Source organism: Nicotiana tomentosiformis, chromosome 1 (assembly GCF_000390325.3).
Source record: "Nicotiana tomentosiformis chromosome 1, ASM39032v3, whole genome shotgun sequence".
Classification (NCBI taxonomy): domain Eukaryota; kingdom Viridiplantae; phylum Streptophyta; class Magnoliopsida; order Solanales; family Solanaceae; genus Nicotiana; species Nicotiana tomentosiformis.
Genome location: NC_090812.1, coordinates 20,663,625 through 20,689,649, shown reverse-complemented (window position 1 = coordinate 20,689,649; position 26,025 = coordinate 20,663,625). Strand labels below are relative to the sequence as shown.

Here is a 26,025-nt window from a genome sequence, read left to right as displayed (position 1 = left end):
GACTAATACCCTTACTTTAATCTTATTCTTAACACTTTTGTCTTCAAAATTGATATAAGGTTTGAAGTGTGTTAGACGTTAAAATCGCCCCTCTTGATTTCCCTCTTGGATCGGATTGGATCGGATTTGGCATATTTTGGACCATCTGATCGGATTTCAGATTTGATAAATTGTAATCCGAATCCGAACCAAATTAAATTCGGTTCGGATTGGATTTTGATATTTGGATTGGATAAATATTTTGGATTATGGTTCGGCTTGTAAGCCTTATATATTAAGATGCTTATTCCATGAGTTCATCTCTTAGTGATCGGTGTAGCATAACCATCAACATACTCTATAAAGAAGGGATCTAACAACTGATCCATAAAGATTTACCAAGCTAGAACGAGAAGTAAATACATACTCTATAAGGATAAACAACATCAATAATTCAATATGGATTCAAATGGTTAAACCAAATAATATTAGTTGATAATTGTAGCAACAGAACTGAACAAACCCAAAAGGTTAAACTGAATAATACTAGCTAATAATTGTAGCAACAGAACTAATAAACTGCAATACCAACAAGGCAACAGATCAACAAAATAGATATAGGTATCCCACTATTTAAAGGATGAATTCAAGAAGGCAAAAAAATATTAAAGAGTTGCAACTTCCATCTCCCTCCCAATTCCAGATGACTCCCATTTGTTTCTGCAATAACAAAGGAAAGGTTTAGACTTTAGTGAAAAAATTGAAACATAAAATCAAAGACTAACACACTGGACAAAAACATAACTAGTGAAAGAATTATACCAGCAAAATATAGTTTAATAATCTTCATCAATACTATATGTCGACGATGCAAGACTCTTTTCCAGTATTGACCATTTCTATTGAAAGTTTAAAATCACACATATGTTAACATAAAAAGAATTTAAATAAACATACAAATAAGTTATCAAATATATATATATATATATATCAAAACAAAAAATAAAAGAAAGAAAGATAGTCTTACCAAGTTCAAGTTGTTCAAGATTATCTAAATTTTTCTCAATTTTAACCGGAGTTGTTGATTCGTTACGAAGCCAATCTTGGATACACACAAGAGCTTGAACTAATCTAGGAGTCAATGAACTCCAAAATGGATCAAGTATGCATCCTCCAGTACTAAAGGCCGATTCATATGCAACACTAGAAATTGGTATGGCTAGCACATCACGTGCCATATCAGCAAGAGTGGGAAATCTAGGTGAGTTCAACTTCCACCAACCCAGAACATCAAATTTATCTTTTTCTCCCTCAACATCTTCACCCAAATATTTATCCAACTCTGTTTTTAAGTCAATACATCCACCACTCTTATGCCTCTTTAAATCTAGCATGAATTTTGAGAATGATGATGAAGAAGAACATAAAGATGGTGAAGATGTAGGAGATAAAGAAGATGGACATGAAGATGAAGTTGAAGATGGAGAAGATGGATATGAATCACCATTCATTTTGATATACTCACTGAACAAAGTTTTCATGTATGTCTTCACTTCCTCTTGTATTTTCACACCTTTTGTTTCTTCAAACATAGCAGCAAGTGCGAAAGAAAGAGAGTGAAACATATGGCGTGGATCCAACACATATGAAATAAATATCATCTTGTTCATCTTGTGAGGATCACCCCAATACTTGCCAATTTTTTCTTTCATATTCTTTGTTATTTCTTGCACGACAACATCTTCATTTTCCATCAATTCTTTCAAAGAAGAACCTACCACACAGATCTCAAGAAAATGTACATTAAATATAATATAAAGTGTGCCCGATACCTTCAAGGTGAGTTCATAAAAAATTTCAAGAAACTTCACAATACGTCTTACACTTTCCTAATCACTACTTAAAAAGTGGACCTGCAGGCTGCCCATCCTCACAAATACAATTAGAAATACAATGCATCAATCCATAATCAATATCACAATATTTTGTAAAAGCATTCTCATAAACTGCCGCAACCTTCAACATCAAATATGTGGAGTTCCACCTAGTTGGAACATCCAGACACAATGATTTTTTAGATGTTATTTTATCAAGATCACAACATTCTTTAAACCTCTTCCTTCTTGCAGGAGATTACCTTATGTACCTGACGGCTTGTCTTATTCGTTCAATAGACACACTCCCTTCTTTCAACCCATCTTGAACAACTAGATTGATGATGTGAGCCATACACCTCACATGAACATGCTTACCTTCCATCAAATTTGTATTCCATCTAATTAGTTGGATAATTCTTTAACCATAATATCGTTAGAGCTTGCATTATCAACAGTCACAGTAAGAATTTTATCCAATCCCCATTCAAGCAAACACTTAGCAACACCAATAGCTAAATCTTGACCCTTGTGACTAATAATTGGACAAAAAATCAATATTTTTTTTATGTAATTCCCAATTCTTGTCAATATAATGTACTGTAATACACATATAGTTAATTCGTTGAATTGAAGTCCATGTGTCAGCTGTAATGCAAATTCTCTGTTTTGATTCTTTGAAAATTCTCTTCAAAACATGTCTCTCTTCATTATAAATCTCAAGACAGTCTCTAGTCACAGTAGTACGAGAAGGAACATGAAATAAAGGTTGAAGAGTTCTCACAAAATCTCTAAAACCCTCCTTTGCAACAGAAATAAAGGGTTGCTCATCAATAATTATCATACGAGCTAAAGCCTTCCTGCATGCCTCTTGATCAAATTTTCATGGGATTACTGATACATTACCTGTTTGACCACCCTTTTTTAGTTGAAAAGCTAGTCTTTGTTGGCTGGTATCCACCTTATGGGCATTGTTCGGGCACTTGATCATATGGGATAGCAAATTGCTTGTACCGCTATTTTTTTGTATTAACTACATATTCTTATTGACAATACTTGTATCTCGCTTTTTTAATCCCTTCGTCATCAGTGAACTTGTCGAAATGGCCCCAAGCAACTGATCTTTCTTTCATGCCTTTTCTTTTCTTAGAAGCAGATTCATAATGGAGTGTGTTCGTTGTGGAATTATTTCAAGCACCACTTTCAGTACCTTTTAGGATAATTTGAAGCTCATTTCCCTTTCTCTGCCTCTAGCTTTGTCATCTATGAAACAAGTATAAAATAAAATCCATGTAAAAAATCAGTACCGACAGTTAAAAAAGGATAGCGAAGAAATACAAGAACCCATAAAAGTGCTTAAGTGCACGATCTAACACCAGACAAAAATTCATGCAAAAACTTAATATTTAAGCTTTGAGAAAATCAGATGAGCAGCAGTATATTTTTAATCAAATAGCATCTTTGAAAAATTTAAGTTCTAAAATGAAAAGGAGGGAGATAATAAAAAACCATAATCTTAGATCAATCTAAAATAAAAATCGACCATAAATAGGAAATAATCAATCAATAATCTAAAATGGAAAGGATGGAGAGAATGAAAAATAAAAAATAACCAACAAACCTTACTTCTTGAGAGCAAAGATGAAGCGGCGATATTGGAGATTTGGAGTGATGGAGGCACGTCTAAGAGCAAAGATGTGAGAGAAAATGAAAAATAAGAGAAATGAAACCCTATTTGATGGCACCCTGACTTTTATATGTAGGCCTTATATTTCGGATTTTGGATTGGTTCGGATTTAAATTAAGCCGAATCGTATCCGATCCGATATCCAAAATATTTAAATCTATAATCCAAAATCTGATCCAAATAGTTAAAATCCGGTCCGAACCGATCCAAATAACATGAATCGGTTCGTATTTTCGGTTCGACCCAAATAATGCACACCCCTGCCTCTTGCCCCCCCCCCCCCAAAAAAAAATGTATAGAAAACACCACTATATATCCTCATATTTCCAGTTGATCACCGGTAATATAAAATTTTAATCAATATTCTCTAGAAGCACCGCTGGTTTCTCAGCTAAATCACGAACTCCTCCGACCGGCAAAGGGCGTCGGCATCAGCGATTCGGATTCGGCGACTACTCTTCTCTTCTCTGTATGTCTCTCTCTTCTTTCGTCTCTTTTGTAGTATTATTTTTGTTTAATTAGTTTCATCCTCGTTTGTGTTGATTTAATGTAGTGAATCATTCTTCTATAACTGTCGGCTGTCAGTGAATTGGTTCAATTTCATGGCGAAGGAGATGGTATAGAATGAAGAATGAAAGGTTGAATATGATGCGTAATTTTTGGATAGAAATTTGCAGTTACTGAGAAACCAACCAAATTATGCATTTGGGCGTCACAATTTGTTATTGGAAAATTCGAATAGAATATTCTCAGAAATAATAATTTAAATTTCTTAATTCAAGTGACAAAGGTTGGTTGAGGGAGTTGTGACTTAGGTCACAAATTCAAGTTCCCAGGGCTTAGTTCAAGTGCCAAAGGTAGAGGAAGCAAGTGAAATAACAAGAAGCACCTAAAGTTAGTTTAAGTTATAACATTCATACTTCATGGGGGAAAGGAAACAGAGATTTGGTCTTAATGCGACTGGAATCTGAAGCTGAGAATGAATATTAACCGTCCTCTTCAGAGAGCTGTAGTAATTTGTTATGCATATTTGTTTTCATAGTGCCGTAGTTGTTTGCATAGAGAGATTTGGCAACTTTAAGAGAAGGTTGATGAATGGTATTCTTTGACTTAACTTCCTCGCATCTGCGATGAAAGCTCACATTTCCTTCACACAGAGATGTGTTTTATACTGACCATGATGGTAGCTCAGATTTCCTTCATTTAATGATGTGTTTTATAGTACTAAAAGGTCTATGACAACTGAGAGCAAATATTTAGGATGTTCAAACTTGTCTTGACTCGGAAATGAGCATTACAGTGGTTTGCTTGGTCTTACCAAACTCAGACAAGTTCAGTTGAGCCGATTATGAGTCAACCTCAAGTTGTTACCCTGTGTATTCAGTACATCTATTGGTTATTGAGTCAAGCTCTAACTAAGTATAATAAATTAAGAAAACACACCCATGGAAAAGAAAAACAAAAGGAAGAGTGTGTTCAAGTTTGACTACTTATTAACAGAAAAAATTGTCCAAGCTTAGTTTGATGGGTTAACCAGATTAACTATGTTGAAGTACCAGCTAATCAGCTAGAGAGGATTTGCAAATTGACTCATTCTCAATTTACACACTAAATTCAGTTTTGCTCAATAGTCAGTATCTATCTTGCTGCGTCCTTTATCCTTAGTTTTTCCTATTTTACATCTGTGCTGCTTATGTTGTTTTCAAAGTATAGTGTACACTGGTTAGTCAAATCCTTCTTAGGCATAATGTTTAACTACACATTAAAGTAATAAAATCATGCCTACACCAAATGTGCTCCATGATCCATAAGTGTTTTCATGAAAACTTGATTCCTAAAGTTATGTCAATGGCTAATTTATTTCACTATTGTTATACTTTATTTTACATAATAGTTTATCATCTTGTTAACATCGATATCGATTGTAATATTATCTGGTGCTATTTTACATAATAGTTTATCATCATCATCATCTTGTTGACCACGATTGTAACTGCTGCTATCTTTTAGATCCATATCACCTAGTGCTGTTGGAAAGCCATATTACTTTAACATTATGGTTCCTGTAGTAACTCTGTAATCTTCTATTTCTCCTCTGGGCAAAAGCTCATCCTTCTAGATATTATCACTGTACCTCTATTTGAAATAGTATAGCTTTATTCACGTTGGGCCCGGGCTATCGCTACTAGTATTATAATATATAAGAGAGGATAACCAGGCACCTGATGGTCAACATGCCTGCTTCATTTTGTCATTTCATGTGTTGTTGACACATTCATCTGAATTTGCCAGGTAGAAAGCACCGCTTCGAATTTTCTTACATTTCAATTCCATCTCCGCTGCATTTCTTTGCTCTGCTTAACGCTGACAGCAACAAAGTACCCACCTTTCTTCTCTCATCCATCAGTGTTCTCCTTTTTCCTATGTTAGACCTTCATCTCGATTGCACTCTAATTCTGATCCGCTTCCTCTCTCTGGTTACTGGTAAGTGCTGAATTTACAAATTTAACTTTCTAAAGCAGCTTTTTTTAGATTGGAAATAATGTCTAGGGCAAAATAAATATTGTGTAGGATTAGGGGAGGAAAATATTATTGTTTAAAGTTGGATATTGAGTTTAATTTTCGGGATGTGAATAATTTTCACCCTACCAATAATAATTGTCATTATGATTAAAGGCCTCTTTTGGGGGTTTAATAAATTTCCCTTCCCGCCCTTTGGAGAGAAGGGCTGCCCCCAAAATCTGCAGCGAGTTGTAGAAACTAGAAGAAGAAATGGAGTTCACACTCAGTGGGAATGCACTGAAGGCATTCGCCCGATGCATCACGTGCCTCGCACGCATTGGCAATGAGCTCGTCATTCAAGCCTCTCCTTCCCAGGTGAACACTACTTTGGTTTATTTATTTATTTCTTTTCAGAGTCTTAGAATCAATTAATTGATCATAACTTTATAATTTTCTTGATAGTCCCTTAGTGTTTGGTGCTCTGTAATAAGTTAGCTGAAGAACTAAAAGTATATGGATGTAATTTTGGGATTGCTTTTGCTCCATAACTTCGTGCTCTTACAGTAATTAGGGTTTTGTTATTAACGAGGTTGTATAAAGAAGCTTCAGATTATGTTGTGGGCATATGAGGCGTAAACTAAAATAAACGAAAGCTGGACCTTGATTGATGCAATATCCAAGCATGAACACCGCTGTCCCATGAAAAAAAACTTATCCGTGCCCATTTTTTACACCGAGCAAATGAATGTAAGATCTTTTATATAAACTTGTACAACTTACCTCATATGTATTCACACTTTAATTTGTGACTTTTATGATTAAATTGCTTGATTTCGCATAAATCAGATAAGTATATTCCCACCTCCAAGCCTGGTCGCAAAGACCTAATGCATAGAGTTGTTGGTAGTCATACAATAATAGAGTTGCAAACTTCTAGGGGGGAGCAAATATTGTCCTGGTTTGTACCTAGGATATATAGGGTTGGGTTCCATATTTAGGATCAGACTCTTGATAATTGAGCTAACCCCCTTCGGAATTAGATATTTGTCAGTTTAGAGTAAATTGCATCGTTCTCTGATATAACAAAGTGATGATGATATGAGTTAAGCTAAATGAAAGAAATGAGAATTTATATCGCCCACCCCAACTTATTTGGGACTGAGGCGTAGTAGTAGTTGTTGTATCTGATATAACAAGGTCCCTAATCCTGTGAAATTTTAATAAGACGAGATGATTCAACAACGTTTGACAAAGGGCAAATCAGTGTTGTCAAAGACGCGCTTTAAGTGCGCTTAAGCCCTGAAACGACGCACAAAGCATGTTGAGGCTTCAATGTCATCATCAAGGCTCTAAGGCATACTTTCTTTGCCAATGAGCGTAGTTCGAAGAGGCGACACTAAACAATTGATATTTCACTATATTGTTATTTTTTTTAAATTTCTTTGTCCTCATATTTGTTTTTCATGCCTATAAATAATTATTACTCTTGGACTGCACATATATATATTTATATTTTTTTTCTCTATTTGCACCTTTCTTCATTAAAGCCCACATTTTATTTGCGCTTAGTAGAGTTTTTTTGCGCTTTTCGTCTTTGATAACACGGGAAAAAATTGGTCTCATCTTGTTAAACCGGAAACCATCAAAATGGATGTGAAATTAAAGTTCCCAGTTCATTGTCCTTTTCTTTGGCAGCTCACATGTCACACTCTCAACTCCTCAAGATCTGCCTATCAATCAATGACATTTGAACCTGATTTTTTTGATGTCTACACCGTCTTGGGTTCACATGTGCAATGTAGTGTGCTCTTGAAGGTATATGCTTTTAGCAATGCAATGCTGCATCGTCTAAAATGTGTTCGTTACCCGACTGTTGAATTTTCACTTACCTTATTTTTACAGGCTATTTGTGCTGTTTTAAGAACACCAATTGCTAGTATTGATCATTTGAGTGTGTCATTGCCTAATCCTGATGCATCAAAGGTGCAATGGACATTGAACTGCCATAATGGTAAGACTTTCTCTATAGTATTTCTTTTCATTTTTTCCAACTTTTTCAGGATTTAACCAAATAGAAGGAAAATACATTTCTGGTTAGGAGCCTATAGATTAGGACGAAACATCTTTAATTTGACGGATGAACCGTGTAGAGACTCTCGCAGCTTTAGTGTCAAAGGTCTGGTAAATGTTACTCCCTCCGTTTCAATTTAGATGAGCTAGTTTGACTCGGCACGGAGTTTAAGAAAAAAGAAGAAGACTTTTGAAACTTGTGGTCTTAAAAGCTTAAGGGGGTAAAAGCTTTGTGGGGCCATGATATATGTGTGGCTATAAAAGCTTCTCATTAAGGGTAAAATGGGTAAAATGAAGAGTTTAAAGTTGAATTATTTTAAAATTTAGAAATGTGTCATTTATTTTGGAACAGACAAAAAAGGAAAGTACCTCATCTAATTTGAAACGGAGGGAGTACTATGATTCTCATGAATCAATGGTCACTTTTTTATCTTCCATGCTTTTTCTTCACATTTTGGTCACAGTGTGATATAATACCAAAAGGGAGAAGATAGAAAGGTAAAGGAAACATCAGAATGGAGAGAAACTAAGAAAGAAAGCTAAGAGGGAGAGTATAACGGCTCAGACCGAACTGCTAAGGTATTGTCCGCTCCTCGGGGCCTCACATTTTTGTCCCCTTGGGCTTTGGTCCAAAAGGCGCTTCAACAATTGAAATCCTTTGCTCGCCTTTTATGGCCTCTAACTTTCCCTTCCTATTCAGTTATGGGATTTGCCTAAGGAAAATAGGGCTGTGCATAATATAGTAAATACCGAATTGCCGTATCGAAACCGAAACTTTTGGTATATGGTATCCGGTATTTTGGTCTTTGGTATGGTATTTGGTTTAAGTTTTTAAAATAATTTGGTATTAGGTATGATATTTGGTATTTAAAAAAATAATACCGAAATACCAATACCGTACCGAAATATATACTAAATTACACATTATACATATTATTGATTAACATACTAAGTTAAATAATACTTTTCTTTGGCATTCATGTTGAGATTGGCTGTAAAGCCAATGTACTTCTTTAGGAAAATGGAAGAACAAGGTAGGATGCAGGTTCTGATTCTTACTCTCTAGGTTGCTAAGCAGTTTAACGTAATGTTTTAACGGTTTTAAGGTGCTTCTTTCTCCGTTACTCTTGTATTGTTGTTGCATATGTTGGATTAGTCCTTGTTGTATTCTCTAATTTCAACAATTAACTCTAAGCAAGTAATATGATAATTTCAATGATCAAGTTTATTCCTTTATGTACTTTTTTTCTCTTAGTTGATATTTGATGCTTTTGGACAAAGATTTTGTCAACAGGCAGGTGAGCTTAGGACGTTTTTATTGAGTACTTCATTTAAAAATATTATAGTCTATGGCTCTATGCACTAGTTAATATTCAAGCCGAATAAACTGAAATTACCGGACCGAAAGGAGAAAAGTCGAACCATACCTAATTACATTCGGTATGGTATTGGTATATCATTTTAAGAAACTAAATACCAAAAGTACTGAACCGGTGCACTAAGCTCTCATTATGCGTGGGGCTCGGAGAATGGCCGAACTACAAGGGTCTGTTGTACGCAGCCTTACCCTGCATTTCTGCAAGAGGCTGTTTTCACGGTTTGAACCTGTGACCTCCTGGTCACATGGCAGCAACTTTTCCAGTTACTGAACCGAAATGACTAAATACCGTACCGTACCGTACCGTACCATACCGTTCGATGAACCCTAAAGGAAAGTATTATAGTGAACCTCCTTTCGAATTCAATGATTAGCGGTCTGTAGGCTGTTACGAGGTATGATCTCTGATACCACTTGTAATACCCCATGCCTAATTGCCAAGGTATTGTCCGCTCTAGTCTAACCTTTGGGTTTGTCCATTTGGTTATAATCTTGTGAGAAGTATTGCACGGAAAAGTTTTATTAATTATGTCTAAAGTGTTAGTACAATGCCCTATTTATATACAATGATTACATGATAATATGTATCTACTTCCCGACGTGGGACACTATACATTACTAACTATTTAACACTCCCCCTCAAACCGGTGCATATAAATCATATGTACCGAGCTTGTTACATATGTAACTAATACGAGAACCAGTAAGACACTTAGTAAAAATATTTGCAAGCTCATCATTTAACTCTACAAACTTTATAACAATATCTCCTGAGAGTATCTTTTCTCTGATAAAGTGATAGTCGATCTCAATGTGTTTAGTCCTCTCATGGAACACCGGATTTGACGCAATATGAAGAGCATCTTGATTATCACACACCAGTTCCATCTGATTGATTTCTCCGAACTTCAACGCCTTGAGCAACTGCTTGATCCAAACTAGCTCACACGTTGTCATAGCCATGGCCCGATATTCTGCTTCTGCGCTAGATCGAGCAACTACATTTTGTTTTTTTGTTTTTTCAAGAGACCAAATTACCTCCTACTAGAACACAATATGCAGACGTAGAACGTTTATCAGAAGGTGATTCTGCCCAATCAGCATCTGTGTACCCAACAATTTGCTCATGGCCTCGATCCTCGAATAGTAATCCTTTGCATGGAGCTGACTTTATATATCGAAGAATGCGAACGATATCCCAGTGACTATCACAGGGAGAATCCATAAACTTACTTACAACACTCACATGAAAAGAAATATCAGGTTTAATCATAGTCACTGTGAGGTAATTCAATTTGCCAACCAACCTCTTATATCTCGTAGGATCGGTAAGAGGCTCCCCCTGTCCTAGAAGAGTCTTAGCATTCAGATCCATATGAGTGTCAACAGGTTTGCAGCCCATCATTCCAGTCTCCTCAAGAATGTGTAAGGCATACTTTCGCTGTGAAATAACAATACCTGAGCTAGACTGAGCGACCTCAACATCTAGAAGATAGTTCAATCTGCCCAAATCCTTAGTTTGGAAGTGCTAAAAGAGATGCTGCTTCAGATTAGTAATACTATCCTAATCATTGCCAGTAATAACAATATCATCAACATAAATCATCAGATAAATACACAGATTAGGAGTAAAATGCCGATAAAATATAGATTGATCAGCTTCACTATGAGTCATGCCGAACTCCTGAATAACGGTGCTGAACTTACCAAACCAAGCTCGAGGGGACTATTTCAAACCGTATAGTGACTTGCCAATCGGCATACAAGACCACTAGACTCCGCCTGAGCAACAAAACCAGGTGGTTGCTCCATATAACTTCTTCTTCAAGATCACCGTGGAGAAAAGCATTGTTAATGTCTAACCGATAAAGAGGGCAATGACGTACAACAACCATGGACAAAAAGAGGCGAACAAATGCTACTTTAGTCACGGGAGAGAGAGTGTCACTATAATCAAGCCCAAATATCTGAGTGTATCCTTTTGCAAAAAGACGAGCCTTAAGCAGATCAACCTGGCCATCTGGGCCGGCTTTCACTGCATAAACCCAGCGATAACCTATAGTAGACTTACCCGAAGGAAGAGGAACAAGCTCCCAAGTGTCACTCGCATGTAAAGCAGACATCTCGTCAACTATAGCCTGTCGCCATCCTCACCGACTTAAGGGATGGAAACAATGGGCAAAAATGATATAAAAGCATAATGAGGTGATGATAACTTAAACCGACATAATGAGGATTAGGATTAAGTGTGGATCGTTCACTTTTTCGGAGTCCAATTGGTGGACCGGGAGGAGACACGTCCGCAGTAGGTGCAGAATCTGATGATGGACGTGAATTACCTGGGCCTGATGGTGGACGTGGACGACGATGATAAGTCAAGAGTGGTGGCCTTGCGGCTGGGGATGTAGGAGGAGCAACTGTAGACTCCTCAAAAGTATGTATAGGTAGTTGTGGTTGTGGTGGTGCTGTTGATGTGGATTCCTCACAAGTAGGTACATGTAAGATCTCAGATATACTAAGATGATTAGAAGAAGTAAAATAAGGTTAACAACAACAACAAAAAATCCAGTGTAATCCCAAAAGTGGGGTGTGGGGAGGGTAGTGTGTACATAAACCTTACCCTAACCCTATAAAAGTAGAGATGTTGTTTTCGATAGACCCTCGGCTCAAGGAACAGTAAAAATAAAGTAACTTGACCATGCTTAGTACATGATCCAATAATACGAGCAGTCTAGTGTTGTTGAAAGTGTAAAAGCTATATATTAAACAGCCTCTGATGCTGGTGTAGAATATAATTTCATCTAAAAGTGTCTAATTTGCCTAATTCTTTACACTAGGTATATACAAAGACTACGTGAATCTATGTGAATAATCCAACTTTAAAGACTTAAATTGCCAAATCAATTTCTAAGATAATAATGCAAGCATAGTCTTGACTTACTCTTACTTCATAAAATAACTGTTATCCACTTTTCATCTAAAAAAATACAAAAAATGAAAACAAGAGTTATAGTTCCTTTTAGGGGAGTACATGGACCGGGTTGGTTCGGTTTTTATCAAAACCGAACCAAACCAAACCATTATATCGGTTTGGATTGGTTCGGTTTTGTCTGGTTTTTCGGGTTTTTGTTACTTAAATATTATTTCAATCTTACTTTATTAAATTTTTTATAAGTAAATATATGTTTAATAAAAATTTAAAAATTTGACAAACATATTATCTATTAAAATATTATTATGGGAGAATTTACTTAGTAACACATGATAGTTATTTTTTTAGTCGTCTGACAATAATTTTTTTTGTTGATGTATACTTTTAAGGTTAATCGAATTTAGTAATTAACATAAAAATCAATACGATACCTAAATAATAATAATTACTTCAAATTCGAAAAAGATATAAAAATTTAATAGATCTTGACATATGAATATGGAAAGACAAAGAGATTGACGCATTTCAGTAACACTTGATAAGAAAGTGATCATATAACCCATTATTTAAGGTTAATAAATATCTAGCACTTCATATTCTGTTAAATATTATATCACGTAAGAGAATCCCAAATATTTCTAGACATTTTTAAAGAAAATTTTGTATAAAATCTTAAAAATATATATAAAAGTTATATATTTATATGTCGGTTTGGTTCGGGTTTTTTTACTCAATACCAAACCAAATCAAACCAAACCTAATCGGGTTTTTTAATCGGTTTGGTTTGACTTTTCGGTTTGGTGCGGTTTTCCGGTTCGGTTTGTACACCCCTAGTTCCTTTGACTACCTAATCCAGTCCTTTGATTTTTTTTTTTTAATGATGGTGGTGTCCAGACCAACTTGCGCACACCTCGACTATTCCATCGAGCATCTGCTATCCCCCACCAACACAATACCGAGTAACTCTGCCACCAATCCTTTGATTATTTTCCATAAGCTTTCAGTAGTCCTTCAAACATGTGAATTTCCGACACTTCAACCATCACGTTTTTTCTTTTCTTTATTCCCCTAACTTTCAGTTATACACTCTTCTTTCGGAAAACAAAAACAAAATCATGAAAAAGTTGTACAGTCAAACCTCTCTATAACCGCCTCGTTTGTTCCGATATTTTTTGGCTTTTATAGTAAATGACTGTTATATACCTACAAAGGTTAGGTGAGTAGCAGCGATACCCCTTTTGAACTGGAGAATAACCAAGAACGACACACTTAAGAACACGAGGAGCTAACTTATCTTTTCCAGGAGCTAAGTTGTGAACAAAACATGTACTCCCAAACACACAAGGAGAAAAAGAGTATAAAGGTGACTTGGGGAACAATACTGAATGTGGAATCTGATTCTGGATAGCACATAAAGGCATTCGATTAATCAAGTTACAAGCTGTAAGAACTACATCGCTCCAAAAATGCATCGGAACATGGGATTGAATGAGAAATGTGCGAGCAGTTTCAATGAGATGCCTATTCTTTCTTTCTGCTACGCCATTCTGTTGAGGAGTATGCAGACAAAATGTTTGATAGATAATTCCTTGAGAGGTCATAAATTGCTGAAACTGAGAGGATAAGTACTCTAAAGCATTATCGCTACGAAAAGTACGAATAGAACACCAAATTGATTTTTAATTTCAGCACAAAAATTCTGGAAGATAGAAAACAACTCAAAACGATCTTTCATTAGGAAAATCCAAGTACGTCTTGAGTAATCATTAATAAAATTAACAAAATAACAAAATCCTAAGGTTGAACTAACTCTACTAGGACCCCATATATTAGAATGAACTAAAGAAAAAATTGACTCTTAACAACTCTCAGCACTACGCGAAAAGGTGGCTCGGGTATGTTTTTCAAGTTGACACGACTCACAATCTAGTGTAGATAAACTAGACAAACTAGGCACCATCTTCTGAAACTTTGATAAACTCGGATGTCCTAAACGTCTGTGAATTAGGTCCGGAGGATCTCTAACTGGACATATTGTGGAGGAATTGAGTGAGTTAAGGTAGTAAAGGCCTTGTGATACAAGCCCTGTGCCAATCGTCTGCCCCGTATTGCGGTCCTGCATGATAAAAGAATCAACAATAAAATATATACAACAATGGAGGGCACGAGTCAAATGACTAATAGATGCAAGACTAAAAGGACAGACATGGGACATAAAGAACGGAATTTAGAGTGACAGAAGATGAGAGATTAGCTTGTCCAACTCTTTTTGCTTTAGTTTTGAACCCATTAGCTAAAGTAACAGTAGGAAATTCTGAGATCGTGAATACACAATATTCGACATAAGTAATTTATTACCAAAGATATGATCAGAAGCTCCCGAATCCATGACTCACGGTCCAAGAGTACTAGACTGATAAACACAAGCAAAAGAATTACCAGCAACATGAGTGTCAATCTGAGCAACAGAGGTTACTTGTGGAGATGTCTGCTTACTTTCTTGATGCCGAAGTAACTCATTATATTCCCCTTCAGATAAAGAAATTCCTTGGTTACCTATAGTCTCGGTCTGTGCAACATGAGCATTTATGGGTGGTCGACCATGTAAAGAATAGCACACTTCACGAATGTGTCCAAATTTATTACAATAAGAACACTTGGGCTGAGATCTCCCAAAACGACCTCCTCCTCGTCGATTCTCCATAGCTTGAGATGTTTGATTTTCCATTGTCTGATATGTGAGAATAGAGGAGTCAACGGTTGGTGGTGAGACCACTGTGTGACCGGTGGCGCAGCAAGACGAAGCAATATAGAGAATAGTTCAGAAACTGTAGGAACCGAAGGACTAGCCAAAATTTGGTCTCCCACTGAGTCAAGGTCATTAGGCGGTCCACCAGCAACTGTAAGAACCGAGAGACTAGCCAAAATTTGGTCTCCCACTGAGTCAAGGTCATTAGGCGGTCCACTAAGTGTAAGAACTAGAAACATCTTCTGTCGTTGCTCTTGTTTTTCAACACTAGCCGTGACTGGCATCAACTTCTCAAATTTCTCCATAATTGCCTGCACTTGTCCCAAGTAAGTAGAAATATACAAATTCTTGTTTCTTAAGTTTGTCATCCGAGATATCATATCATAAAAACGAGATATGTCATTAGTGTATAAAGTACGAGCCTTCTTCCAAACTGAATAACATGTCTGGAATGGACGAAACAAAGGCATGAACTTGGAATCAATCAATCACCACAACAAACAACATAATTGAGCATCAATTTTCTCCTAGAGTGCTTTGGCCTTTTCATCCCCATCACTAGTCTTCTTGGCTAGGTGATCTTGAACACCTTGACCCTTGCACCACAACTCAACAGAAGAAGCAGGCTAAGTAGTTTGAACTTCCTCCAGAACCCATATTTTTAGAACCAAAAATATCAAGTCCCAAAGACATTGTTGGACCAAATAGCACAGACAATCAAGAACAATAAAAACGCAGAAGAACAGTGAAGAAAAAACACTGTATCTCACCGGATAATTAAAAGGTCGTCGGAATTTGATGGAATTTGGATGTATAGGCTCGGAATAGCCTCGCGAGCAAGCTGTCCAAAAGAACTTTTGTCAGAAACTGGCCGGAGGGCTGCTCACGCGCCGACGCGTGAGGAGATCTCGTCAGAATTTTCCTCCTTATGGTCGGCGCGTGTGGTGGTATTTTCCGGTGGGGTTTGCTGGGGTTTGGTCGCAGGAGGGTGTAGGACCCTGTGGTTGTGTTGGTTTTAGCACAACACTGAGGGAAACGTAGGTGATGCAATAACAACCCTAAAAGTCGCCGGAAATTGACACACAACGACTGTCTGGCGGAGTTTTCTTTCCCGGATGTTTCTCACCAACGCTCTGATACCATGTGAGAAGTATAACACGGAAAAGTTTTATTAATTATGTCTAAAGTGTTGTACAATGCCCTATTTATATACATTGATTACATAATACTCCCTCCGTTTCAATTTAGATGAGGTAGTTTGAGTAGGCACGGAGTTTAAGAAGAAAAAAAAAGAAGACTTTTGAAACTTGTGGTCTTAAAAGCTTAAGGGGTAAAAGCTTTGTGGGGCCATGACATTTTTGTGGTTTTAAAAGCTTCTCATTAATGGCATAATGGGTAAAATGAAGAGTTTAAAGTTGAATTATTTCCAAATTTAGTAATGTGCCATTTATTTTGGAACAAACTAAAAAGGAAAGTACCTCATCTAATTTGAAACGTAGGGAGTAATAGGTATCTACTTCCCGACGTGGGACACTATACATTACTAACTATTTAACAAATCTAAAAGACCCCTCAAAAATTGAATTCCCAACTCGTCCTACTAGGCCCCTAACATTCCCCTCCCATTCCAATGTTGTATTTGCCTAAAACAAGCTCACGTCGAACCCTTCGAGTTCAAAAACTAACCGATGGTTCTTAGATTATTATATTCATTAGCACAATAGACACTATGTTCCCATTTGTAAACTTTACCTCACCAAAAAAAAATAATGTTCCTATTTATAAATTAGGGAACATGAACAAAGTAGAACTCTTAAGAGAACTGAGACTCAATATTGAACAAAAGGGCAACGGAAAAATCAAACTAAATTTTGTAATAATACTGCGGGATAAAACCTTGGCGTAGCTGGTAAAGTTGTTGCCATGTGACCCGGAAGGTCACGGGTTTGAGCCGTGGAAACAACCTCTTGTAGAAATGCAGGGTAAGGTTGTGTACCATAGACCCTTGTGGTCCGGCTCTTCCCCGGACCCCGTGTATAGCGGGAGCTTAGTGCACCGGGCTGTCCTGCTGCGGGATAATATACATTTATCTAATCATAATTTGGTTAAAGAATAAAAATAAAATAAATGTAAACTAATCTGAAAAAATCTAGAGTCTGATATAAAATATCTCATTTTTAGAAGCTGCATCATGCTGTCTTGGTGGGCGAAAACTCGACCCACTGTAATCAATGATTAGGATAAATCGAACCGAATGTAAGATACGGAGGGGAATTTATAGGAGAGGTGAGGGAGAGATAATAAAAAGATCCGTAGTTTTCAGATCCTATCTAATTAAATGATAAAGATAATTTCAAACTAAAGCAAGTTATAATAACAATGAATAGGATGCAATAAATGAAAAGTTCAAGTATGGTCTAATAGATAAATTTGACATATCATAAGAATCTAAAAAGATAATTACAAAAATAATTGTAAAAATAATGTGGAAAATGATATGGAAATTTAGCAAGATAATATCAAAAGTAAACAATAGTTTGGCTTTTCTAGTATAAAATCTCTTATATCTTTAGGGATGCATCTTAAGGAACCTGGGTTTTCCAAGTATGAAATTTAAAACAACTTAAAATTAATATATGTTACATACTTTTTTTTGCCAGATTCTTAAAGGAGTATCATTGGAATATTGCGACTATGTAGTTTGTCATATTTTAATCTCCTGGAAGTGTTATGCTTACCATTTGTTATATTTTAATCTCCTGGAAGTAATGCTTAATATTTTTATTTGTAATAGTTTTCAACATTTTCTGTTTTAAACTTTCCTGAGCACTTAGTAGCAGTCTTTGAGTTGAGCTTTCACAATTTGTATCATGAAGGAATGATTTGCACCATTGAATACATCAAGAGAAGTTAGAGATGTCCCATACATCTCTCCACGCCTCATGCTTAATCTTTCAGATTACTTGATATGTACAATTTAGATGATCCAGTTGATGTATAGCACCATCTCCTTACCATGCTAATTTTACAGGTATGAGGAAAGCTTATTGGATTACCTGCAATGTTGAACCTGACATACAACACCTATCCCTTGATAGGAGAAAGCTTCCAAGCAACTTTGTGGTGAGGCCTCGTGATCTGAACAGGTTATTGTCCAACTTCCAAACAACCCTTCAGGAGATCACAATCATTGCTACCAATCCAACTTCCTTGCCTCCTGATGCTGCAACTGAAATTGGAGGGAAAGCTGTTGAGCTCAGAAGTTATATAGACCCAACAAAAGGTATAGTGGGTTTTCTTTTTGTTTTCTCTTGCTTGTTTGTAGGCAGTTTTAAACTTTAGATCTTTCTTTGTAGACAATGATTCATCACTACACACTCAGTTGTGGATAGATCCCACTGAAGAGTTTGTGCAGTACAATCATATCGGAAACCCTGTGGATGTGACCTTTGGAGTGAAGGAATCGAAGGTATCCTCGTTTCTCGTCTCTGATAGGAACTTTTCTAATCCAACTAAGCCTTTTCCAATTCTGAAACCTTTTTCTTGATTTATTTCATTGATGGCATGTAATCACAATTTTGTTGCTGTAAAATAGTGCTTTTGTTTTATGGAGTTGTTTGTAATGTTTGCTGAACCTTCGTTTTTGTTTCTTCTTTTGCAAATTTTCTATTCAGGCTTTCCTTTCTTTCTGTGAGGGATGTGAAGTTGACATACAGTTCTATTTTGATAAAGCTGGCGAGTAAGATAATCTTACACTCTCTGCTTCTCCATTGACATCAGTTCGTTTTTTTTTTTTTACCCTGTCCTTGTCTTCAGTAAGAGGAACTCTTTATGTTTAGGATATTTGCACAGAAAGCTATTGTGAAGTCAGGACATACTCCATACTTTTGCCTCCATATCAGCACTTGTTGGCTTGGATGGTTGATCAGTAATTCAAATGAATATAATACTAATCTGCTCTCATCACAATGATAATTTAGATTGTATGGTTTTTGTAAAACGGCTTAATGAGGAGGATATTCACTTACTATTACTAAGAAAGTGAAAGAAAAGGTGAACGCAATAACGTCAAAAGACATGTCTGCTACTTAATCAATTTGGCTAGCATGTTTAAATTAATTGCAGTTGATTATTGTGGGAAATAAGGTTGGCATCTCTCCTGACAAGACGGGTCACAACTTTTGGCTTTACCTGTTACTGGACCCAGTACATACTACTTCGGAGTCTCGTGGATCTAGTGTATGGACCATGTTAAACTACTAATGAATGTACATTTGTGTGCATATGTGCGTCTCTTCAATTATTATGACCTTCGATTTTTAATGTTGTTCAATTTCATTTCTTTAGTAGATTTCTTCTTTGCTGTTTTAGGCACAAGTTTTTTGTTTTCATATAAGATTTTCTTCTAATCGAACTGAATTCATGGACAGGCCAATTCTAATGGCTCCAAAATTTGGTTTAGATGATGGCTCCATCTCAACTTTTGATGCCACCTTGGTACTTGCAACCATGCTTATGTCACAGCTCAATACTGCTGGCTCCTCTGAAAATCCACAAGTTGCTGGTACTTCCCATGGTGAGGCTAATGATGGAAGACAGGCCCCACCCCAAGAGAGATCAAAAGGGAATTCTGGGCTTCCATCTGATCAGACCAGGATTTGGTCCGATCTTTCAGGTTATTATTCTCTGAACTCTTGTTTATAGATGGTACAAGATATTTGATGGTAATATTTACTTAATTGTCATAAATTTCAACTATAAAACAGGAAGCAGAACAAAAGGTGGTAATGATGCTGAACCTGGAGGGGGTAGAAATGAAAATGATATTGAGCCAAGGGAAATTCACCGAATTGGTGCAATACACATATCTGAAGCTGGAGCTGCTGGAAGAGATATGTCTGATATACATAATGAGTATCCTAAACTTATTTTGCTGTCAAAGTTATTAGCAATTTTAATGCTCCATTTTAAAACCTATTATTAACTGCAAAATATAAGCTAAAGTGGTTAAAGCTAGCCAACATACAAACAAAACAAACAACAACCCCAGTATAATCCCACTAGTGGGGTCTGGGGAGGGTAGTGTGTACGCAGACTTTACCCCTACCCTGGGGTAGAGAGGCTGTTTCCGATGGACCCCCGCTCCCTCCCTCCAAGAACTCCTCACCTTGCTCTTGGGGTGACTCAAACTCACAACCTCTTGGTTGGAAGTGGAGGGTGCTTACCACTAGAGCAACCCACTCTTGTCTTAAAGCTAGCCAACATGTCAAGTAAATTTGGTTTGCCAAAGTTTCAATTATAAGTACATATTTTACAACCTATCGAGGGGTAAGAAGTGTGAGGTTTTGGTCCCAAACTATTGGGGTAGCCTTGATAAGCCTCGATATGTATGAAATGTCTCAGGGAATATGACTCTCAGGTCTGGTTTGGATTGATACAGTAAATTTTTCGGGGAGAAACCTTTGTCCATCTGAAGCTAATATAATGGGAAGGTATTTATACGACAGGGCACCTATATCAACCGTTCCGAATTTCTTGCATATTTTCTTCTGCATTTTCCACGTGGTTGTTCCAGGTTGTAGTGGATAACATGTTATGCTGAGTCAGCTCTCTATACGTTAAGCGGTCATTTGGCTGCCCTCATAAGAAAAGTAATCCAATGAAATTCCTTATCAGCTCTGCACCACTGATGTAATATCTACTTGACTAGTTTTCAAGTATAAAACTCTACATAACTTATGCAGCGTTGGTTTCCGATATTAAACTCTATTTACGTGCATACATAATTTATACGTGAATCTAAATATTATTTTATGCGGGATAGAATCTGAAATAATAATTTATATTAGCAATTCAAGGATAAAGTATCGGAAAGACAAAATTACCCTTATAGTAGGCAATCTCTGCATATCAATCCCTAGGTTGTTATTCATTGCATAGCAATTCATGTTATAAACCCTTGTTTAGATAGTCCCTTAACCAAACAACCCCTAGCAGTATCTAGGATGGACATAGTAACTAGACGAAACCGCATATACACACACACACACGCTCCAATCATCCAGATGATCTATGTGAGCGAGATAATGGATTTTGATGGTGAATTTGAAAATAGGTGTGAAATTCGAAGTACTTTGTAAGTGGACTTCCCAGACCAAAGTGGCTTTTCTTGACAATATCCATTAGCTTCCCTTCTGAGGACAGAAATCATTTGGAAGAACCTCAAGGTTAGTCAGATTCCAACTCTGGTCATTTTAATTTTTCTAGTCTAATCAGCTTAAGATGCTCCAATTGTGTTCTTCAGGCATGACAGATTTGAAAGGTCATGCTTCTCAACACCATCCTAGTAACTGGGTAGATGCAGATGACGACGATGATGAAGAAGATGAGTCGGAGTTGTGTGTTCAATCAACGCCTCCATATCATTAGGAAGGAATACAGCAACTCCAGTTGCTCTGTAATCCTTACTAGCAATTGTTTATTGATGATGTCTGTTGTATGTACAGTTGTCCTCCCAATGCTCCACTAATCTGACTTTGCACTTGGTTCCCTCTTACCTAAGCAGTCCTCTATGGTTAAATCATGTTTACCATGAATTATAATTGGCCTGCAAGCATATATGATGATACAGCTCATTAGTTTATATTTTGAAAATTTCGTTTTCTCATTCTGGTAAAAGAAAATAACACATGGAGAGAGTCTAGTAACTCAGTACCATACAAATAACAGATCCTTTTGGAATCTTTAATTAATAGAGGATCTTTTGAGTTGCCAAAAATTTAGTCAAGAATCAACTTCCCCGAGTGGTTTGACGTATTGCATAATCTGGAAAGCAGCTTCTTAGTGAAATGATGCCGGCTTCTCCATGTAAAAATTGGCTGATCACTCCTCCATGTTGTAAGTATAAGTGATTTCCGGGATAAGTATAGAAAAGGTTGGCAACAAGTCTCCTTGTTAGTAGATAGGTGTCACCACTCAAATCCCATCAAGTCGTGATGACACCTAACCTAACCCACTAGGCGAACCAACCAACATACAAGACAACCCAAACTGAACATCAAATAAATAATAAAATAAGAACGCGAAATTTAATACAAACCACTCCAAGAACTGCTGTCACAAGTCATGAGCAATTAAAAATAAGAATACTCTTGCAGATATGAGAAAGTACATTATCAGTTTGAATATACATAAATAGAAATATAAGATCCTAGGCTACCATGAACAAATAGCAACTGATAACAGAGATGATGATATGTCTTCAATGCTCGCTCTTGAACTTTGCAACAACTCAACTCCAGAATTTGCACGCAAGGTGCAGAAGTGTAGTATGAGATCCTAGGCTACTATGAACAAATAGCAACTGATAACTGAGATGCTGATATGTCTTCAATGCTCGCTCTCGAACTTTGCAACAACTCAACTCCAGAATCTGCACGCAGGGTGCAGAAGTGTAATATTAGTACAACCGACCTCATGTACTCATATTTAGTCAAAAAATACTCACTTTATATAACCTGTGCAGTTCATAAGCATATACAACAATAGTGAAACAATCAAGGAGCAACAAATATGAATAATAAGGTGCACAATCGAAAGAGAAGATATGAAACATGTTTTTCTTAGATATCATGAAGCATATATCAATGCATCGAATCCGCATATAAAGGAGATATATGTTCCTTATCAAAAAAATAAAATAAAGGAGATATATGTCAAGCAACATTTATTCGAATGCTTTTACATGAGTCTAGAATGTCTATGCATGATAGACTCAAACTTTACATCAACTGACACCCTCCAAGTGTCCAACAACCTACTAATAAGTCTCATGCATATGTAAAATGCACCTAGTAGCATCTGAGAATGATATGCATGAATGATGCATATAAGAATCCATGAATACGAGTATCTCATGTCAAACCATAAACCAGTCGGTTTCTCACAACTTGCACTCACACAGCCCAAGGTAACATTGGTAACCACGTGACTCCGGAGGGATAGATCCAATCCATGCGCCATATCCGAGAGCTCCATAATCAATCATCAATCTGCACAGAACGCCCATCGTGCCAATATCACTCTCATCCTTACCATGTATATATATCAATCCGCACAGAAACACCTATCGTGCCAATATCCTTCTCATCCTCACCATTTATATATATATATATATATATATATATATATATAGAGCACGGAAACACCTATCGTGCCAATATCACTCTCATCCATACTATGCATGTACACTAGAGACTGGCATGCATGATGCAATGTGTATGTACAAGAGAGATAATTATGCATAGTGTATGCATATGCACCATAGTTATAACTTGTAATCCAACATATATTTAGCCCATCATGCCCAATTAAATTGCCAAAAGCCTAAACATAATCTCTAGCATGCGTAATAATGCACAAGTAGTCATACAAACGAGTAAAGCATGTTGCAAGTAGAACATGTACCAAAACAAGGCATAAAGAAGACAATCTACCCAAGCATGGTACAATCTTGATATCTGCATATACGCTCTTCACCTCGCATATACGTCACTCCCAAACACGTAGAATTTAGCGTATAAGTCTTATTTTAGAAAAAAATGCCTCAAGTCGAGGTTAAGCAAGATACATACCTAATCCTGGGCTAGCTCTATTCTTCAAAATCCGCCTTTTTAGCTCCAAATCCATCAAACAAGCCCGATCTAGCCCAAAGAGTACTCAAAGAATTCAAATAAAGCTATTGAACTCAATTCCAAATGATAAAGCTTCGATCATTAATAAAATCTCAAAAGTCAACCTGAGCCTACGTGGTCAAAACCCGGATAGTTTTCAACTCCGAGTGCAAATTGATATTCAAAACCCCAAAATACACTTTTTTAACTTTCAAGTTAAAAATCCCTTTTCCCTTTTGAATCCTTGATTCTAAGGAAAAACCGATGATAGATTCATGTTATAATCATAAATTTGAGTGAGAATCACTTACCCATCGTCTTAGGTAAAAATATCTTCAAAAATTGCCTCATTTCGAGCCCTCTAGCACCCAAAATGATAAAATAAAGTCCAAGTACTAAATGAGGCAAGGTGCAGAGATTTTTAGTGCTGATTTTCCAAAATGATAACATTACCCTTACATTATTAAAACAATCATAACATTCCGTACAGATGTCGGAATGACGAACGGTTTGAATTTCTGGAAACTAGATTCAAAGAGATACACTTTTTATTTTTGGATCATCTTCAAATTCTCTATAGATTGCGGTCAGTTATCTCGTAAAATTAGGTCAAGTGCAGAAAACTATGTTTCGGCACATCAAATCTTTCCAAAACTTGCTCCAAATGCGCCGAAACTCACTCGAGTCCCCTCCAAACCATCCCGACAAGTCCAAATACTCTATATGAACTTGTCCAAAGGCTCAAAACATAAATAAAAATATTGCAACACAAAGTCAACTCTCAAGTCAAGGTTATGGACCGTAAACTTTCAATTTTCATGCAATAGTGTCGATTTGCACCCGAGCCCCTCTGGTCCTAATCCGTATATACGTACAAGTCCAGAATCATCATACGAACCTATAAGAACTTTCAAATCAAGATGCCGAGTGCGTTTACCCAAAATGTTAACTTTGATCAACTCTCTTAACTTTAAGCCTCTAGTTAGGAATTAAGTATTCCAGATCACTCCCGAGCCTCCTGGGACCCAAACTAACCATACATGCAAGTCATAAAATATCTATTAATAGGGGAACAAAAGTAATCCTGTCTAGGTTAGTGAATTCTTAACAATCGGTTGGATCGTTACGTTAGGTCTTTTTGAATTTTTTTTGGGACTTCTCTCATTTCATAAACTGAAGCAACCGTCCATCACCAAAATCTGTTCTACATGTTCATATCTTGGCATGTACTAGTTTGGATAATCCCCTATACGTGTAATACAAAATCATTATCTTTTCTCTTATGTAGAGCAATCACTTGGCTTTTAAGTACTATTCATCCCCTAAATACTATTCCCTCTTTTCCAATTTATGTGAACCTGTTTGACTGGGCACGGAGTTCAAAAAATAAAAAGACTTTTGAAATTTGTGGTCCTTGTCAGAAAGGGGTCCAGAATATTTGTGTGGTTATAAAAGCTTCTCATTAAGGGTAGGATTGAAAGTTTAAGCTAAATTGTTTTCAAATGTAGAAAGAGGTCATTCTTTTTTGAACGGACCAAAAAGAAAATAGGGTCACATAAATTGAAACAGAGGGAGACGTAGATAATAGTTGCTAAGTTTTAGAATGCTGAAATATTCAAGTTTATTACTTTTAATTGTTAATAATTTCTTATTCTTAGATTACTTGATGCATTTTTTACTTCCTTCTGCTATATTATAGCTAGCATGAGTTGTTAAGAATTTACTAGACCTAGCCATTCACCTTGTCAGGAGACTAGTGGAGCAATATAAGGATAGGAAGAATGACTTGCACATAGTGTTGATTGACCTAGAAAGAGCTTATGACAAGGTTCCGAGGGAGATTATTCGGAGGTGTTTGGAAGTTAGAGGTGTGCCTGTAACTTATATTAATATGATCCAGGATATGTATGATGTCGTTAATACCGGGTTAGGACGTTGAGAAGGGACTCGGAACACTTTCCTGTCAGGATGGGCTTGCATCAGAGATCCGCGCTTAGCCCGTTTTTATTTGTCTTGGGGATGGATGTTCTGTCACGGCACATTCAAGAGGAAGTTCTATGGTGTATGTTATTTGCGGATGATATAGTACTAATTAACGAGACGCGAGGTGGTGTCAACTCGAGGCTGGAGGTTTGAAGACAAACCCTAGAGTCAAAAGGTTTCAAAATGAGCAAGACTAAAA

The 26,025-nt window shown here is 36.7% G+C and overlaps 2 protein-coding genes across 12 annotated transcripts; one reads left to right on the top strand and one right to left on the bottom strand.

Moving 5' to 3' along the window:
* Positions 1-425: 425 nt before the first annotated feature.
* On the bottom strand, positions 426-3,374 carry LOC104102148 (zinc finger BED domain-containing protein RICESLEEPER 2-like). 2 transcript variants are annotated; one of them, XM_009609784.4, is made up of 3 exons: positions 1,007-3,374; positions 802-878; positions 426-699 (listed from the first exon to the last, which is right to left on the bottom strand). In XM_009609784.4, the coding sequence occupies exons 1-2, from the start codon at positions 1,731-1,733 to the stop codon at positions 835-837; spliced, it is 771 nt and encodes a 256-aa protein (XP_009608079.1). In that variant the 5' UTR covers positions 1,734-3,374; the 3' UTR covers positions 426-699; positions 802-834. The 2 variants fall into 2 exon arrangements, with proteins under 2 accessions (XP_009608079.1, XP_018628300.1); XM_018772784.3 differs by lacking the exon at positions 802-878.
* Positions 3,375-3,860: 486 nt separating this feature from the next.
* LOC104102150 (uncharacterized) lies at positions 3,861-21,814 on the top strand. Of its 10 annotated transcripts, XM_009609786.4 has the most exons (13): positions 3,864-4,009; positions 4,094-4,178; positions 5,833-6,024; positions 6,217-6,417; positions 7,738-7,857; positions 7,945-8,053; positions 18,203-18,454; positions 18,528-18,640; positions 18,846-18,910; positions 19,602-19,846; positions 19,938-20,085; positions 21,358-21,398; positions 21,476-21,814. In XM_009609786.4, exons 4-13 carry the CDS (start codon positions 6,313-6,315, stop codon positions 21,598-21,600), a joined length of 1,323 nt encoding a protein of 440 aa, XP_009608081.1. In that variant the 5' UTR covers positions 3,864-4,009; positions 4,094-4,178; positions 5,833-6,024; positions 6,217-6,312; the 3' UTR covers positions 21,601-21,814. The 10 variants fall into 10 exon arrangements, with proteins under 10 accessions (XP_009608084.1, XP_009608082.1, XP_009608083.1 ...); XM_009609789.4 differs by lacking the exon at positions 4,094-4,178 and having other exon boundaries at positions 3,861-4,009; positions 6,288-6,417; XM_009609787.4 differs by lacking the exon at positions 4,094-4,178 and having other exon boundaries at positions 3,861-4,009; positions 6,267-6,417.
* The last annotated feature ends 4,211 nt before the right edge of the window (positions 21,815-26,025 follow it).